Below are 17,476 nucleotides of genomic sequence, written 5' to 3' on the forward strand. Positions count from 1 at the left end.
ACATTATTCATAAGACGTTTAGGATGTTGCCTCATAAAAAATTTAGGATAACTCAACGGCACAAAACCATGGTTAAGGAAAAAAAAATCTAGCGCATAGTTTCTCTTCCTAATGTCAGATGCCTTCATTTCATCAAACTCATAAAATAATACAGGCATTTAACTCAATTCATCTTATTTCATCCTTTTATTTTAAGTTGTCATAACCCTAAAACTTATGCCTTCTTCTCGAGGTCATATTTAGTAGAAATTGAGGATCAATATTTGATAATATATGGCAACACGTAATTTCATTGTCCAATCTTAAAAGAGGTTACAAAGGGAGGTAACGTAAACCAATCCAGGCCATGCTCACCCCTAGATTTCGTAGTCTACCATGACACTATGATTAATTGTTCTTTTTTTTTGATAATTAGTCATCAAGACAGTTGTTTTTTTAGAACAAAAAGAAACCCTGATGCTCATGAGAACTTGCCTTTGGGAAGAAAAATACATCATTAGCCAAAGAAAATCAGAAGATAGTACTTCTTATGATAATATGACACACAATGAAACAACAATTTCATATAGTTTTATTGTATAAGTAATAACATTAGTCCAACAAGACAAATATTTCAACCACTAATTGGCTGAGTTACAAATCATCATTCCCTCTTCATAGCCTTCAAGAAATTATTTAACACATTACTCAGTTGCCATTACACATACTTTTATTATTGGAAATAAACACATATCTTTAGATTGGCAGCACGCCAAAATCACACAAAATACTATTAGTAAGATGGCTTAGCTTCATTAGGCTTCAATTCAACCCTCGTACGGAAGACCAGGAACAAACTCCGGTCCAGCGGCAATGCCATAGTCCTCGTGACAACAGATGAAGGAGTTATAGCTTTTCATGTGGCGACGACAGTCAGGACAGAGCATACTCTCAGGAACCTTCACATTAGATGGGAATTCAATCTTATGGCATGGAAATTCCTTTCGATGGATTTCATGATAATGATATCCAAACCCTGAATGGAATCCCTCATCTTCAGCTCTCTTCTTCCAGAGCTCGAACTCTTGCAGGGTAGTCAGGGTAAGCTTGCCATGTCCATGGACTATGATTTTTGATCCTTGAGCAAGAACAGCCCACCCGCCGTGGGACTTATCATGACTATGCAGCCTTTGGACCTCTTGAAGTATGTTGTCATCATGGTCATGGACTCTCCCTAGCTGTATCTTCGAGTATATCATGCACTCGATTCTTGTCCAGAAGTACCAAACAAATGTTGGGTCTTGCCAACAATGGCTCAGCTGCTCAGTCACAATAGCATCAGTTACCTTTCGAACTAGCTCTTTGTTGTGGCTTCTCCCCACATACACCATCTCCACTGACACTTGCAAAGCTCGTGCAACTGCGTGTGCCTCCCTTGTGAACTTACGGATCCATTCTAGATCATCCCCTCCATACACAAAGATGTACTTATCTTCTCGAATCTGTTCACACAAATCAGAATACTTTTAAGTACAATTCAAACTTTATTTAATAGAAACAAAAACAAATGTGAGTACAATAACTTCATAACATTGGATGGGTTAAAGGATCAATAATGTTAGGGGTCTTGCCAACAATTTCATCATATGTCATACATCATATGTCATATTACGAACCAAAAGATATGTCATATTGCGAACCAAAAATTATTCAAATTTATTGAAATCATGATAATTTTGAAAACTGAAAACACCTGTAGGCACAAATTAAACTAAGTAGACTGTGAAGTAGTGTATTTAATTTACCCAATCCAAAATCTTTGAATCGATGCCATTAACCAAGAGCTCAAGCCTCCAAGTCTCCTGAGCCCAAAGAGTCTCCTCCCTTATGCTTGTAAAGGGGAAAGCTTGGCTTTGCCAAATCCACATCATGTGGATAGCATTTGGGCTAACAACTTTTCCTAGAGGATCCAACACCACAAGGATAGGCCTACCGCGAAAGTGCCAGTCTTCTCTGATGAACTTGTTGACAGCACTTCCGATCATTGAAGGATGGTGAACAGAGTACCAGGGCATTGATTTCTTCATCTTCTCAAACTTCACGTGCATATCATCCGTCCACTGGTGTGGATAATCTACCACCGGGATCCATACAATGTCGTAGGAGTGCACCTTTGAATCAGTGTAGCTTTGTTCAAGCATATACAGCTCTTCTTGAGTGATGTCCAGGTCTGATATGAGTAGCAGCACATTTTTCCTCCTCAACACTTCAAGATGGACCTGAGATTTGTCCAGAGAATTACATACGAGTATATATTGTTAATATTAATATGAGAATTATTAGAAGCTGGCAATTAAAAATTTTAAATGAAATGATGACTTCATCACTAACCCTTGTCTTCGCTGGACAATCAAACAATTCAGGATCCTGATTTTCGGCATAGATGAGGACATTTAAGACTTTCATGTTGTCAACATGAATTGTGTCGTAGATAATTTTTCTTATCATATTATAAGCATCCATGTCTCTCTTCTCTCCTGCATCAAATTTCAGTGCCCTCAATTAGAGCTTTGGTAACATCACAATGTATACATATAATTATCGCGCTATTATCAAGTCTCAAGGTGTATGAAAGAATAAAGAATTGTAACGAAGGTAAATGTTCACGAACTTATGAGCTGATCCAGTCTAGACAGTGTTTCCCTGAGATGTTCGCTAATGGTTTTAAGCTTGTGAGCCCAGTTGGAGAGCTCCCATGACTCAGAAGTAGCTGCTCCATGTCTGAAAAATCCACGAAAACACAATTATTATTTCTTGTAATGAATTTATTCAACTTTGCATAAGCTTAATACCAAGATAATTAACTTGTGTTCATTATACTTACTCGAGTCCCCTGCTCGACAAAGTAGTAATGTGTGTAGCAGCAGCAACAGCACTTCTGACAATCCAATAAACAGCAATTGGAAAATGATGAATTGCAGCCTTAACTTCCGGATCCTCAGGTGAGATGTATGCAGAAGGCAACTCTCCGAACTCTACAATGCACCTGGTTGTTTCAAGCATTGCTTTTATAAGATTATTAGTTGCATCGAACTGATGCCTAAATGCTCCTCCTTTTTCCATAACCATTGGCAATCGCTTGATAAGCGCCATTGCTTTTCCCAGGGCATTTGTGGAGTAAATTTGAACAAGAAGCCAAAAGTCTCCGTATGTCAATGCAAATGCTGCTAGTGTCAGCACTACCTTGGCTTCCCAGGAAAAGTGTTGCAACATACTTAGCACCGCGAGGGTGGTATTGTGTGCATCAACACCACTTAGCACCTTGCAGGTCATCTGCATCAGGCATATAATATATAAACTGTCAAATACTGTATAGTTTTGTATACTTAAATCTCGATTAACTCTAAAATCTGAGGAACAGATTACTTATTGAGTTATTTAGCCTAGTGTAATGACATTAAAAAAAAAAAAAAAAAAAAAAAAAAAAAAAAAAAAAAAATGTAGTGTTGATATGTAATTACCTCACAGGAAATTCGTTCGACGATAAGTGGTAATTCAGGAACTTCTTGCAGACCAGTCGGGGCATATTTACCATCAAAGGAAGCCTCTCTCTTTGAGATAATAGTACCGTGATGCATAGATCAAATTAAAACAGAGGTTTTAGTAAAAATATGAAATATTGTAGTCTACAATTATAAGACTGAATAATTCAAGCAATTTTAGTGCCATACCGATACCAGTGATTCCCCTTCAACAGCTTGAGTGGAACGGTCAATGATATCCTGAACAAGACGGAGTAGGTATCTGACATCAACGTTACGAGCATCAGGAAAATGCAGCTGCTCAACCTGCCTGACGAGAGAATGATCATCCGATGTCAGAAAAATGCCTCCTCGTTCAGTACCCCTCGACATTAGCCCCAAGGGCTCATGACGATCAGATGGATAACGCAATCCATGCTCTGTACCTCTTGACAGTAGAGGTCTGCCTAGGCTATCAGATGGCACGAGTGCCAGGCCATGGTCAGTACCTTTCGATGATAATGGTAGCCGACCTACTTGATCATATGCTGCTACAGGAAGCCTACTGTCATCATAAGGCAATTGCGACTTGCCAATACGTTCAGTACCTCTTGGTGGTGCTACCAGTGACCTTCGGTCATCAGATGGCAAGTACATGCCTCGCGGATCAGCAGCAGCAGCAGCAGCAGCAGCACCCCTAGGCAGTTGTGACCTCACATCATCAGAAGGCAAGTACATGCCTCGTTGATCAGCAACACTACCCCTTGGCAGTTGTGATCTAGCATCATCAGAAGGCAAGTACACGCCTCGCTGATCAGCAGCAGTCCTTGACGCTGGTGTCAAGGACGAGGACAGTGGAGTTGAAAGATTGGAGGTCAGAGGGTTGTTGGCCATAGTGCTTAAAAAGCGCGGTACCCTTTTGTTTGGTGTTTGAAATGAATAAATCAGGCTAAAGATGTTGTGGGTTTGATGGTAATGTTATTGACCCTTTATATAGCATTCGAAAAGGAATAAAGCGATCTGAATCAACTTCCTTACTTCCATTGATAAACATTATCAAACTTGAGTAGTTAAGTGGAAGCCTTGTATTGAAGGACCCATTCATATTTAGCTTTCACTTTCTTTTGCTGTAGGAAAGCTAGATTTGTTCTGAGTTACTTGAATAAGATCTCAACAAGAATATTGGACATAGCCTTATTAGGAAACAATTCTCGAAAATGACCCTTGCTACAAATTAAATTAACAGCAACTAATCCGGGACAATTTTAATCATCATCAAAAAAAATCACGCCATAACTCAATATAATATCAACTAGTGTACGTAAGATCGAAATTTGTATGTTTTGACCATTGAAGTCGAGCTTGGTTTATTATTAGGAATGCAATGTCAAAGGGGTAGCTTAGTTTGTAAAGTCAAACGATTTCAGCCTCATTTAGCAATAATGAAGCAAATTTAGTCCTTAGATGCTATTAAAAGGTACACTTTCTAATCTATAATTAAACACAATAATCTAAATTTGAATCCTAAACATTGAATAATTGATGTTGTTATGTAATTGGTTAAGACAATAATAAATTAATCGTAAGATAAAAGTGTTGTAAAAAGGCATAAAAGTAAGTGCTAGGTTTATTTGCTACTTTACTTGATTCTAATATCATATTTGCTGCTCTTTTGCACACAAAATTTTCTTTACTCAGTTAAGACAGATTAAAGTTACAAGAACAGACAAAAAAGAAATATTTCATTCCTTGCTTCTTTTCTCAAGCTAAAAAAAGAATCTTAAATTCTGCATTCTAGTTCACTACACATAGTAATGATAACATGAATAATCGAACATTATCCAAATTAATATTTGTGACAAGGGTGCAGTATATAGTTTGTATCTAAGAATGTTACTTTGATTAATGGTGAAATCTAAAAGCTAAATTGCCTAAATCATGTGATTAATAATAAATTATGTAAATTTTAACAAATGATGTCAATAATATTACGTTGCCAAAATCACGTGTAACGAGAATGTGCTTTACTCTCCTTTATAAGTCAATCAAGGGTAGAATAAAATATCACAGTATAAAGAAAAACTTCATCAGCACAAAGGCATACATCGAAATTTCTTCAAATTTAACTTAAATGATAAGCACAGTAAAACTTACTCATAAATACTCTTAACTCTTTTATATACGTAGAGAGGTACAGAGGAGTTATTATAAATAATAAAAGTCTTCTATATCAAGATTAAAACCTAACCTATGTCGAAAATAACTACTATTATTATAATTAAAGGATCTATATCTTATGTTCGTAGGTTTTGTATAAATACTCTACCTATTGATGAATAATAATCACGCTAAGCTATTCTCTTATAAATAATTTGTCACTTTGTGAGTTTACATGCAGTGTGGCTTAAAAACTGCAACATAAACGGTTATATAGATTTGTGATAAAAATGACGAGTGTGCCAAAATGTCGAATAATTCATGCCTAGTTGACCAATGAAGGATTTCGATCCAATAAGACCCTTTACGTTACCACTATCAACAAAAATAAAAATACAAAGGATGGAGAAACCATGGATAAAAGATTGACAAGCTATATTGTTACCTAGATTATTTTTCATAACGACACCAACAACAGCATAAGTGCATAACTACTGCCTCCATATTTTATTATGCTTCATTTCTTCATACGCAGAGTTTTATGAGTAAATAGTAAAAAGTAATAAAATATAAAAGAAGTGGAGTTGGTGGAAGAATAAAGTATGAGAATTTAAAAAAGAGACCGTCATAGTTAATAGTGTTAATACATTATTGTTAGTCCTGCAACACCTAGATAGCCATAACATAAGCGACGTTTATATTCCTGCTACATCGAATCCATGAGCAAAAGGAGATATGTTGAAGTATATCACCACATGTAAGTGTCCCACATTGGTTTAAGAAGAGAGAGTTAAACACTTGTATTAAGTACAACTGTATTGTGAGGCAACCCTGGCCTTTGTGTGCTAGTAGTTGTATTCCTACATGGATTACCTTCAATTCACCCAGAAAGCTTGATTCTAAAAGCGTAATATTTTAGATAAGTAAAAATGTGTAAAACCGCTAACATCAGTAGTGGTTTTACTCTAAAATTGCTATTGGTATTGGTCTTAGAGTGAAAATGTGCAGAACTACTAACAGTGTTAGCTATTTAACCAAATTTTACCCCAAAATCTTACCGTTTTTCCCTTAGGCAAACGAAGAATGTTTGCCAACAATCAGATAAAGTACAGCTCCCTCACAAGAATATGAACTGCACTATTCATGTATTAGGCTAGTAACATAGTCAACATATGCAAAATAAAGTTTTAAATTAAATAAATAAATGATGCAAGACTTTATACTACATTCAAAGGATAAGCCATTGAGGTCTGTATCACTGTATGTAATATACACATTTTACAGCATATATTATACATTTAACAGAAAGAATGAATCTTTTTCCTATGTATCAATTGTAATAAATGTATAATTTTTGATTATATGGTCGATGTGCGTATGGGATTGTGATTCTTCGTTCAATCAATCTACGATATTTACAGCAAATACAACACGAACATTGTGTATACCATCGAACCAATTTAATGAGCCATAATTATAGCCTTTCTGAGCTTGTTTCCCATGGAATGAAACATTAAACATAGCTGTTGTAGAACCCTTGTTAAAATCTATCTGCTTCGGAAATATATTTACCTTTAATCCTTCTGGAGCTTGTACAGTGGCGGTGTATGATGCATTTGATGATCCAACATTGATTACTTGCCTAGTAACTCTTTTTTCGTGATTTCGTTTTAATTCACCTATGGAGATGGATGGATAATTTATGTTGGATATAATCGCGTCTGAAATAACCTTTGGACAACTGAACTTTGTGCTTGACATTGATCGAAGGACTTTCTCTTTATATCCACAATAACATAAGAAATGAAAGTAATCCTCTGTAGTGGTTGGAAATACAAGTCCTGGATCAAGGGCTTTGACTGGACTTATCTCCCCAGCTCCTGTTTCGTGTGCATTTGCAATGTCCCCGGAACTGTTTGTTAAACCTTTCCCGATGTTATCAGCAACAATTGCTGTAATATATATGAGAAAGGTTATGAATTGACATGAAAATTGTAATATAGCATATAGTAATGATTATTTAGTTTGCAAGATCTATTGTTTGATATGTCTTTGCTATAAATTTTTTTTTTTCTGTATGACTGTATAGCATGTATAGTAATAAACAAGCAGGATATGTTTTTGAGTATTTGCCTTGTAAAAATATGGGGTGTTGCAGCATTACCTGTGGTCATCAAAGCTGATTTAATCATGGAAGGTGTCCATTCAGGGTGTATGGACTTAATGAAAGCCGCGGCACCAGTTACATGAGGACAAGCCATGGATGTTCCAGATTTTATAGCAAATTTTGACGGCTCTTTTTCAATAGTTTCTTGTCCTGGTTCGATTTCTAGAATATTTGCTGCGAGTATTGCAACTCCAGGAGCCATAATGTCTGGCTACAATGATATAAGAAACAGAATTTTGAATAGATATGTAACTTACTAGTATATAATGTTGTGTCTAGGTGAGCCAATAGACACTAAAAGTCTAATAACTTTGTACCTTAAGAATATTTTCAGTGAATTCTCCAGGACCTCTTGATGAGAAATCTGCAACAGCTGGTGCTGGTTCATATTTTTGCACAGAGACGGTTGACAGGATTGTCGCTGTTGGTTCCCTGTAGTGGCCATTGGAAGTCAAGTCATTTTTGTACTTTACCTTAAGGTATGTTTTGATAGAACATTCTAGCATCAAAGAGATTTTAAGGATTAATGAAATAACATACCTCGTAGAATTAATGTACTTCAATATCTTTAGTCCATCATCTTCTCCGACTTGTGTAAATGGGAAAGAACCTGAATCATATGGCACACCTTTTTCAACATTACTGATGTATAATAACCCGCTTGCACCAGCATCTTGTACCACCAACATTTTTATCCTCCGTGATATACTAGGGTAAATGTTCAAACAAACCAATATTTTTCCAGCCACTTTCTGAGGATCCAGTGATCCTGGATAGCAATTGCTGCAAGGAAAAAGTGAGTATTAGAAATTACAATGTTATGACTGTTCTATAACCTCCTACATCTATAGTATGTTAAACTTGAGTATTCATGTCTGATAGACTATGCTGATAGGTGACTTGTCCGAAAATGCCACTTCATTACAAATTTCTACAATTTTGAGCTAAAGATTAGTTTTAAGTATCCTTACCCATGTCAAAACTCTGACATGGGTATGATTGTATCATAATGGTGTATGTGTTTGTGGTCTCATTCAATCTGAGCATACTTGGTTCTGGAAATTAATGAACAAGACTTACCTCGCTTCTGATGCAGGAGTGAACGCAGAAGCCATATCTCCTGCGAATGCTAGTGGATATTGGGTAGAGATAGTAAGATTTGACAGCGTGATTCCAGACCCCTGCATAGAAAATGAAATCAATGATCTTAACATCAAATTCTACATCAGTGTAGTATTATGATGTACAAGTATCCGGACAAGTCATCTCACTTTGAAACTCGCATTGTTTCCTAAGAGCACAACTGATTCTAAATCCCTGTCAATATTGGAAGCAGCAACAGTAAATATCCACGGGGCGGTATTCACTGCAGTATATGGGTCAGGACCACTATTTCCGGCTGAGCATACAACCATTACCCCCATTTGGTATGCATGAAACGCTGCTATGGCTATTGGGTCACTCAAGAAATCAGCCTGTAAAAGTAAATCCATGCCCAAAGATATCGAGATTATGTCAACACCATCTTTGACAGCATCATCAATAGCCTTCAAAATTGTGGAGCCAGAGCAATTGTCTATTGTGCAGGCCTTGTAAACCGCAAGCCTAGCAGATGGTAGACCACCTCTCGCCGTGCCTTGTGCTAATCCAAAATAACTAGCATTCATAACTTGGACCCCTGCTGCAGTTGATGCTGTATGAGTCCCATGGCTGTCGTGGTCTCGTGCTGAGTCACTTGACTTGGTGGCAGTGGAGTTGCTGTATCTTCCAAAGCCGCCTTGTTGGATGTAGTTTCTTGCTCCAATTAATTTCCTGTGAAAAGTATATTAGACCATATAACAAATATGTTTGCTTAAGATCGAACACATAGCAGCATATTTTGCCCTTCAAACAGAAAATCAAGTGATAATACAAAATGTCATAGATATATGCATGTCTCAAGATTAACTATAACCACAATACTACCTATTATCTGAAGCTATGTGTAAAAATCAAGGGGCATGCTAAATTAGAACAGAGCGAGTAAGATAAGTGAAATTCAGGTGACAAAATTCTGAGTAATTACCTGTTACAATCAGACTTCTTGAAGTCGGAGCCTTCCATGCAAACTCCTTTCCATCTTGGAGGTATTTCTCCAAGACCTTCGTCAGTGAAACTAGGAGATTCAGGCCATATTCCTGAAATAATAACAATAGTAAGCTGATTTTATGTTATATACTTATATAACTACTCATGCTATGTACTATAATTACATAAGAAAATTTTGGCATTGTTTGTTGTTACATGCATTGTTATTTGTTAGATGGACTAACTCAACCAAAAGCTTAAGCTGATGGTTGAGGCCCAGAAATATATTACATACATAGGAGTGTCAAAAAATGATCCAACCTTTAATAAACTAATCTGTCTTTAAATGACATGAGTCACATGACTCAACTCAACTAGACCCGACCAACAATGGCCCACACTTACATCAAGTCAAAAAAAAATTTACGCTATGACAAATTTTTTTTTTTTATTGACGTCAGCAACTTTTATTTTAGTATTAGTTAATAGACGTCAGCAACTTCTGTTTTAGTAATAGTTAATAGTAATAGTTAATAGAAAATTTTTATTCAGAGAATGACACGTGTGCAATGATGACAAGATTATATAAGAACAAATAAGGTTTTTTGGGTAAATAAAATAGATAAGATTACTTCAGAGAAATAAGGTTTTCTGACGTTTTCGGTTAAAATAACTCAAATAAGTTGAGAATATATTTTGTTGCTTCAAAAAATAAAAAAAAAAACATCTAGTTTATCGATTCGCACACTAATCTAAATCAAGATTATCCATATTATTATGGTGGCCCTATAGAATTTGTATCTATCGAAGTGGGCCTTAATTTGAGTTGTTAGCAAGTCATTTTCATCAAGCCCCATCACTTTTATGAATCATCTAGATTTCCTAGGAAGCCAATTAGATTTGTTCTTTCTTAAAGAGCTAGAAGGACAATAAAATACAAATAATTAACGTATATAGGTATACTATTTTACAAAATCACATAGATTTTAGGATACCTATCGTCTTAGGGAATTTCGTATTGATAGCCAAAGATGTCAATTTGGGTATTTGGATTGGATTCAGTGAAGTCGATTAAATTAGGTATATTTTTAAACTTGAGTCATGCTAAATTATTATGTCCACACAAATCGGATGTTTTTTAATTTGGCTTGAATTGGGTTAGATTAGGTGTAATTTTGACACCTCTAGATAGCCTCACATTGTTACAAACCTACAGCAATGAGATTATTTTAAATTTTTACTCCCTCTAATCTACTTCTCAAATTTGATTACACGTTGAATCTGTGTGGAATCAATTGCAAATGAAATGTACTCCATAATACTATAGCAATTAATTTTGTAAACATATAAGAATTTATCGATGTATAATCTTGTTTGATTCATTTCGATTTACATTTTTCAATTATAATTACCTATAATATACTTCGTATATTTAGAGAGTTTTGTTAAACTTTGGATTGAGTCTTTTAAGTTATAAGTATATATATATTAGATAGATGTCAACTTAGGTAATTATTGGGTTATTCTTTATTTTTCTTAATTAGAAACTAAAAAATCTTAGGGATTGTTCTGATTGTCTGAAATGAGCTGAGCTGAACTAAACTAAATTTATTGGAGCTGAACTGAATTGAACTGAATATTTTATGAGTGAGGGAAATTAAAATAAGAATTAAAGTGAATAGAAAATAAATAAGCTGAAGAGAACATGCCCTAAGCTACCCAAATCGGCATTCGGTTATTCTTTATATTAGCTCATAATTCGTTCATTCTTAACGGTAACCCCCAATTTTTGCTACGCCCCAATGGTGACCTCTCCTTTTTTTAATTAGACAAAATGACCTTAGTTAAAAATTCCATCTCACTTATGACATTAATGAGAGTTAATTAATTAAAAAAAAAAAAACTAACTATGGTTAGCTTTGAAAAAAAAAACTTAAAAAAATAAAATAAAAAGGAAAACACCAACCCAGCTAGCCCCACCACCAGTTTACCACCTCCTGCCAGCGTCCAGGGTTCCCCGTTCCCCCTCGCCGGCGACGCTACCCCAGCCCCACCATCACCCAGAACCCAACCCCACCATTACCCAGAACCCAAACCCCGTCGACCCTCCATCTCTTTCCTCTTCCCACCGCAACCACCATTTTCGTATTGACAATCCAATTGAAAATCCATTATCAAATTAAGCTCCGAAAATCACATAAAATACTTCTAGCATAAGAAAATCAACAAAATGGCTCTTTTTCTATAAAATTTCATAATTACAATAATAACAATCAATAGTCAATAATCCACCTTAGAAAAACCCCAATTTGAAATAATAAATCAACGATAAACCCTAGATTTTGTAATTGATAATTGATGATTAAAATTGAATCTTAATTGAGATGATTCAATGGAGAAAAGAAAGATCAGAAGCCGCTTCAAGGGAACCTGGGAATATGCTTCAATGGAGGAGAGAGAGGCGCAGTGTAACAGTGAGTGAAAAGCTCCAAATGAAACTCATGACACGAACTCAAAATGGTCACGAGGTCGAGCTTCGAACCTCACTATCTTGGCGGTGGTCCGGCGGTCAGGGGGGTCTGGGTGGCGTCGTCGGCGATCGATGGAACCTGGGGTAGTGTCGCCGGAAGGGAGATGGTGGTTGGGCAGATGGTGGCTGATTTTAGGTGGTTGGGGTTAATTTTTTTTATTTTTCTTTTTTTTTTTAAAATAGAAATCTAACCATAGTTAATATTTAATGAAATAAGGTTAGGAGTGAAATGAAATTGTTAACTAAGGTCATTTTGTATAATAAAAAAAAAAGGGAGGTCACCATTGATGCGTAGCAGAAGTTGGAGGTTACCGTTGAGAATTTCCCTATTTATTTTAGTGTTGTGCTCATCAACTTGAGTACTTGACGACTCACTAAAATCATTCATTTATCAACGACTTTTTATGTTTTTCCATTATTTCTTTTATCATATCATTCTTTAACGGATCGGTTTAGTGTTGAATCGTTTATGATCATTTGCAATAGGATTATACAATTACAAATGACTTGATTATGTGTATATATATATATATATATTAAAAAAAAAAAATAGTCAGTTTAGTTATTTTTTATCATATAATTTAAGACAGAGAACATAAGAATCAACTTTTGCAACAACATGAATAACATGATAAGTGATTTGATAGAATATTAATAAAAAAAAAATACTTGTGTAACTTTATGACGACTATAAAAGGATAACAAATTTCAATATAGTCAAGTGACTTTTCACTACAAGCAAACAAAAATATACTTGCTCCGTTTTTAATAGTTGTAGCACACATTTTTTCACGGTATTTATCAAATGTGGGGTTCACATGATAGAATACACTTTAAAATGGGTTGAGTGGTTGTTAGGAGTGTAATTTAGTGGCCCATGTGCTTTAAATAAGGGAAATAATACAATTTTTCTCCAAAATAACTTTTTAATTATAGTGTGTTGCAAGTATTATGACATTTTTATTTAAGGGAAGTGTTGCAAGTATTAAAAAAATGGAGGAAGTATATCGTATAATAAGATGTATATGTACAATAATCGTTATTCTCTCTCCTTTAATTTTAACATTAAACAATTCATAATTCCTCTGTGTTTTAATAAGTGTTACACTTTGATCGGCACATAGTTTTAGGTAATTTAATTGACTTAAATAAAATAAGAGGTAAATGAGGTAGTTGAAGTATTAAAAAATTGTAAAAGAAAGATAATGAGGTTAATAGTGTTTTGAAAAGTAATGAATGTGAGAGGATTAAATTATATATATATATATATATATATATATATATAGTAGTGTGTTTAGGTGAGGACCATGAAAAGAGAAAGATATAATATTAAAATGTAGTTTTTTGTTAAAAAAAACAAAAGTGTAACACTTATTTAAACATGGCCGCATTTGATAAGCGTAACACTTATTAAAACTCAGAGGGAGTCGGTGAACGTCAAAGATGCCGAGTTTAACCAAACATTAGTATTTGTATATATATGTTTCTAAACTAAAGAAAAATTGCAAAAACCTACCTTTTATAACACCATTTTTGTAAAAAAAATAAAAATAAAATAAATAAATAAATAAATAAAAATCCTTGTAAATATTTTCCTGTGAAAGCACACCTTAAATCTCTTTTTTTTTTTTTTTTTTTTCTTTTTTACGAAGTAACACCTTAACCTGTTTTTCGGTGTTTGACTTTGGTTTTCAGGCTAATCTTTGTAAGAATTTTTTTTTTCCTAACTTTTCACCTCAGTAATCAAAACCCAATCCTTTACTTTTGCACAAAGTTTTATAGGTAGTTAGCCATATTTGTGGCCAGTGTTACTTATTCAGGGGTTAATCAGTTGGACAAGGGTTACCCGATCGATCAGAGGTTGTTATTCAGCCAGTCAGGGGTTACCTCGGCCAATAAAGAGTTATTCGATTATGGGTTATTCGGTCAGTCAGGGATTACTCGATCAGTTAGGAGTTACTCGTCTACTTACTCGGTTAGGGGTTCTTCAGTCCGTAAGGGTTTACTCGATCCGTCAGGGTTTACTTGGCAAGATTACTCATGTGTCATCACATATTGTGGTCAGCCACACAAAAAACGTGTTCTTTCTTTTGTGCATTCCTTTTTTTAAAAAAAAAAAAAATTATTGCAATAACCACAATTTTATACCTACCCATCACATTTATTTTTGTAAGAAACCAAAATATTCATATTCATCACAATGAATATATAAAGCACGGGCACATTCTAATTTCTGAAAATAAAACAGTTGAACCAAAATAATTAAATGCGAAGCTTAGAAATACCTGTATCAATCATTCCAATAATGACATCAGAGGAGGGAAATCCATGCTTCTGAAATTGAAAATGAGTTCCAAGTCCAGATTGCTGATCCAAGAAATCCCAAGATCTTGTTGTGTGGAGCTCCAAACTTGGATCACGAAACACTGATATTACTTCTTCATGACCTGTCTCACATTTTTTTTTTATTATTATAATTATTATTTTAATATTATAATTATTATTTTAATATTATTGCACCTCAATCAATTACATCTTCCTTTACCACTTCTTACACTACACTAATCAATTTTATGTGTTTTGCACACTCTTTATAATAAAAATTACAATTGTACACTCACGTCTAGGAAATTCTACTCGAATTCCAATCACTTCCAAATCGTAAGTACCACCATTAACTAACTAAATGTGGCCGTACCTCAACATGGGCAATATCTTACCAATTTCTTTTAATCATATTCCGTGTCTGTCAATACATAACTTTTTTTTATTTTTTAGAAAATTTCAATACATAGCTTTAAGCCTTTAACTATTGCTATATTTAATATAAGTATATTAACAATTTAAACGGAATAGAGCATGTTGAGGTAAAATGAAAAGCATTTTTATTTATTAATATATAATAAGGGCCTGTTCACATTTACTGAATTGAGCTGAACTGAACTAAGCTGAACTGAACTAAACTGAACTGATTCGAGCTAAATTGAACTGAATTGAACTGATTCGAGCTAAACTGAACTGTACTGAGCTGAGCTGAAATGAATATTTTATGAGAGAGGGAAATTAGGAGCTGAACTGAACTAAACTAAACTAAACTGATTGGAGCTAAACTGAACTGAACTGATTGGAGCTGAACTGAACTGAACTGAAATTAAGTAAATATGAATAGGCCCTAAGTGACTCATTTTGACCAGCAGTTAACTTGTTATCATATTTTATATCCATTGTAAATGTAACAAGTCTAAACTTAAATATAAGGAAAAGAATTGAATTAGATCTCATACGAAGTCCTATTTATTAAGTATTATTATAATACAAAGTACGGAGTATAATATAAAGTCGTATTATTTTCATAATTATGGACGTACTAGTATATAATAATAAAAATAAAAGGAATATAATGATAAGAGTTAGATAGATTGAAGTTGAGGGAGTAGAATAAAGAAAAGTACCAGAAAGCAGAGAAGCTTCAGTGGCAGTAAGAAAGGCAGAGAATCCCCTGAATGTATGATGGTATACATGACCCACCGACATCCTCTCTCTCTCAGAACTGCATTACATTTTTTAATTGATTTATTTTTATCAAAATCATCAAAATTCAATTTCAATATTATTTTAATTCATAAAATCTAATAGAAATGATTTGATCATACCTTGGAATAACAGTAGACAGCAATTGTGAGTGAGCTGACTCAGTGATTTTCATGTCAAATTGATCTTCATCATTTGATCCACCCAAGTACACTATATAACTCTGCATCATTAAAATTAATCACTAGGTTAGTTAATTAATTAGAAGTTTGTATAGTAATTAAGAAAAATGAGATGAGATATATGTATGTGTTTGAGGAATGATGAATGGATTACTTGAGGGGTATGATCATTGGATAAGGATGATGGCGGCGATGGCGGCAGCGACGACGAAGAGGAGGAAGAGAGGAGGAGGGAGAGGAAGAGAAAGAGGAGGGGAGAAGCCATGGAGGAGAAGGAAGAGTGGTGAAGTGAAGATGGAATGATGAAGTAAGAGAGAGAAGAGTAAGTAGTATTGGTTTTTCATGTAAGGAATGAAAGAGAGGGACAGAGTGTTTGTTTGTCAAAGTACTTGATTCTTTTCACTCCTTAGGAAACTTGATTCTGGGGTCAATTGAAATAAAAAAATACTTTGTATATAACATAAATTACATAGATTTTATATTTGAGGATTTAAAAAAAAATTAAATAAAATAAAATACTCCCTCCTTTTCAGAATGATGCTCCTGTTTCATAAATCGATGCAAATTTATACCCAACTTTGACCGCAAATATCTTTAATTTCACATTAGCAAAAATTATAAAAGTTAGATATTAATAATCGACTCACCAAGACGAATCAAACTAGATCCCACATGACTATATATATTCTTATAGATTAAGAGAAATTTAGAAGATTCTTTCTTTTTTAAAAAAATCAAAGATTCCAAACTAGAACATCATTGGAAACAGAGGGAGTAATATAAACAAAAAAACTTCTTTGTAATGTTTTTTTTTTCTTTTTTTTGAATAAAGATTATTGATTCACTGCTCCGTAATTGCATTGAATGAATTAAAGCTTTGCAATTGTTAAGCAAACAAGGTCCTTAGAAAATTGGAAGTGAGAAATTTTGTGGAAAACTATGCTATTACCTTATAAAAATAAATTTTTGAGAAAAAATACCTTATAAAAAAAGGAAAATGATAAATATAGCCCTTATGGCTATGGGCCTGTTCATATTTACTGAATTGAGCTGAACTGAACTGAACTGAACTGAACTGATTGGAACTGAACTGAACTGAACTGATTAGAACTGAACTGAATTGAGCTGAAATGAATATTTTATGTGAGAGGGAAATTAAGAGCTGAACTGAACTGATTGGAACTGAACTGAACTGAACTGATTGGAGCTGAACTGAACTGAACTGAACTGAAATTAAGTAAATGTGAACAGGCCCTATGTATAAGAAGCTCAAAAAGGAAAGATTGAGGAAAAATTAACATTAATTACACCGATCTGCGTGTGATTTTGTCATGAATTCCCA

General features: G+C 34.4%; 2 protein-coding genes across 2 annotated transcripts; both read right to left on the reverse strand.

The window, feature by feature from the left end:
• Window positions 1–550: 550 nt before the first annotated feature.
• LOC145605085 (protein SIEVE ELEMENT OCCLUSION B-like) lies at window positions 551–4,449 on the reverse strand. Its single transcript, XM_081661101.1, has 7 exons — window positions 3,711–4,449; window positions 3,501–3,590; window positions 2,864–3,312; window positions 2,651–2,760; window positions 2,371–2,516; window positions 1,785–2,258; window positions 551–1,481 (listed from the first exon to the last, which is right to left on the reverse strand). Exons 1-7 carry the CDS (start codon window positions 4,392–4,394, stop codon window positions 807–809), a joined length of 2,628 nt encoding a protein of 875 aa, XP_081517227.1. The 5' UTR covers window positions 4,395–4,449; the 3' UTR covers window positions 551–806.
• A 2,406-nt stretch (window positions 4,450–6,855) lies between these two features.
• LOC145605385 (CO(2)-response secreted protease-like) lies at window positions 6,856–16,534 on the reverse strand. The gene is made up of 11 exons (XM_081661427.1): window positions 16,289–16,534; window positions 16,075–16,175; window positions 15,874–15,971; window positions 14,707–14,868; window positions 9,890–10,001; window positions 9,096–9,636; window positions 8,905–9,005; window positions 8,365–8,607; window positions 8,142–8,256; window positions 7,822–8,035; window positions 6,856–7,609 (listed from the first exon to the last, which is right to left on the reverse strand). The coding sequence occupies exons 1-11, from the start codon at window positions 16,397–16,399 to the stop codon at window positions 7,059–7,061; spliced, it is 2,349 nt and encodes a 782-aa protein (XP_081517553.1). The 5' UTR covers window positions 16,400–16,534; the 3' UTR covers window positions 6,856–7,058.
• Window positions 16,535–17,476: the final 942 nt, after the last annotated feature.

This window comes from Chenopodium album, chromosome 22 (assembly GCF_948465745.1).
Source record: "Chenopodium album chromosome 22, dcCheAlbu1.1, whole genome shotgun sequence".
NCBI lineage: Eukaryota > Viridiplantae > Streptophyta > Magnoliopsida > Caryophyllales > Amaranthaceae > Chenopodium > Chenopodium album.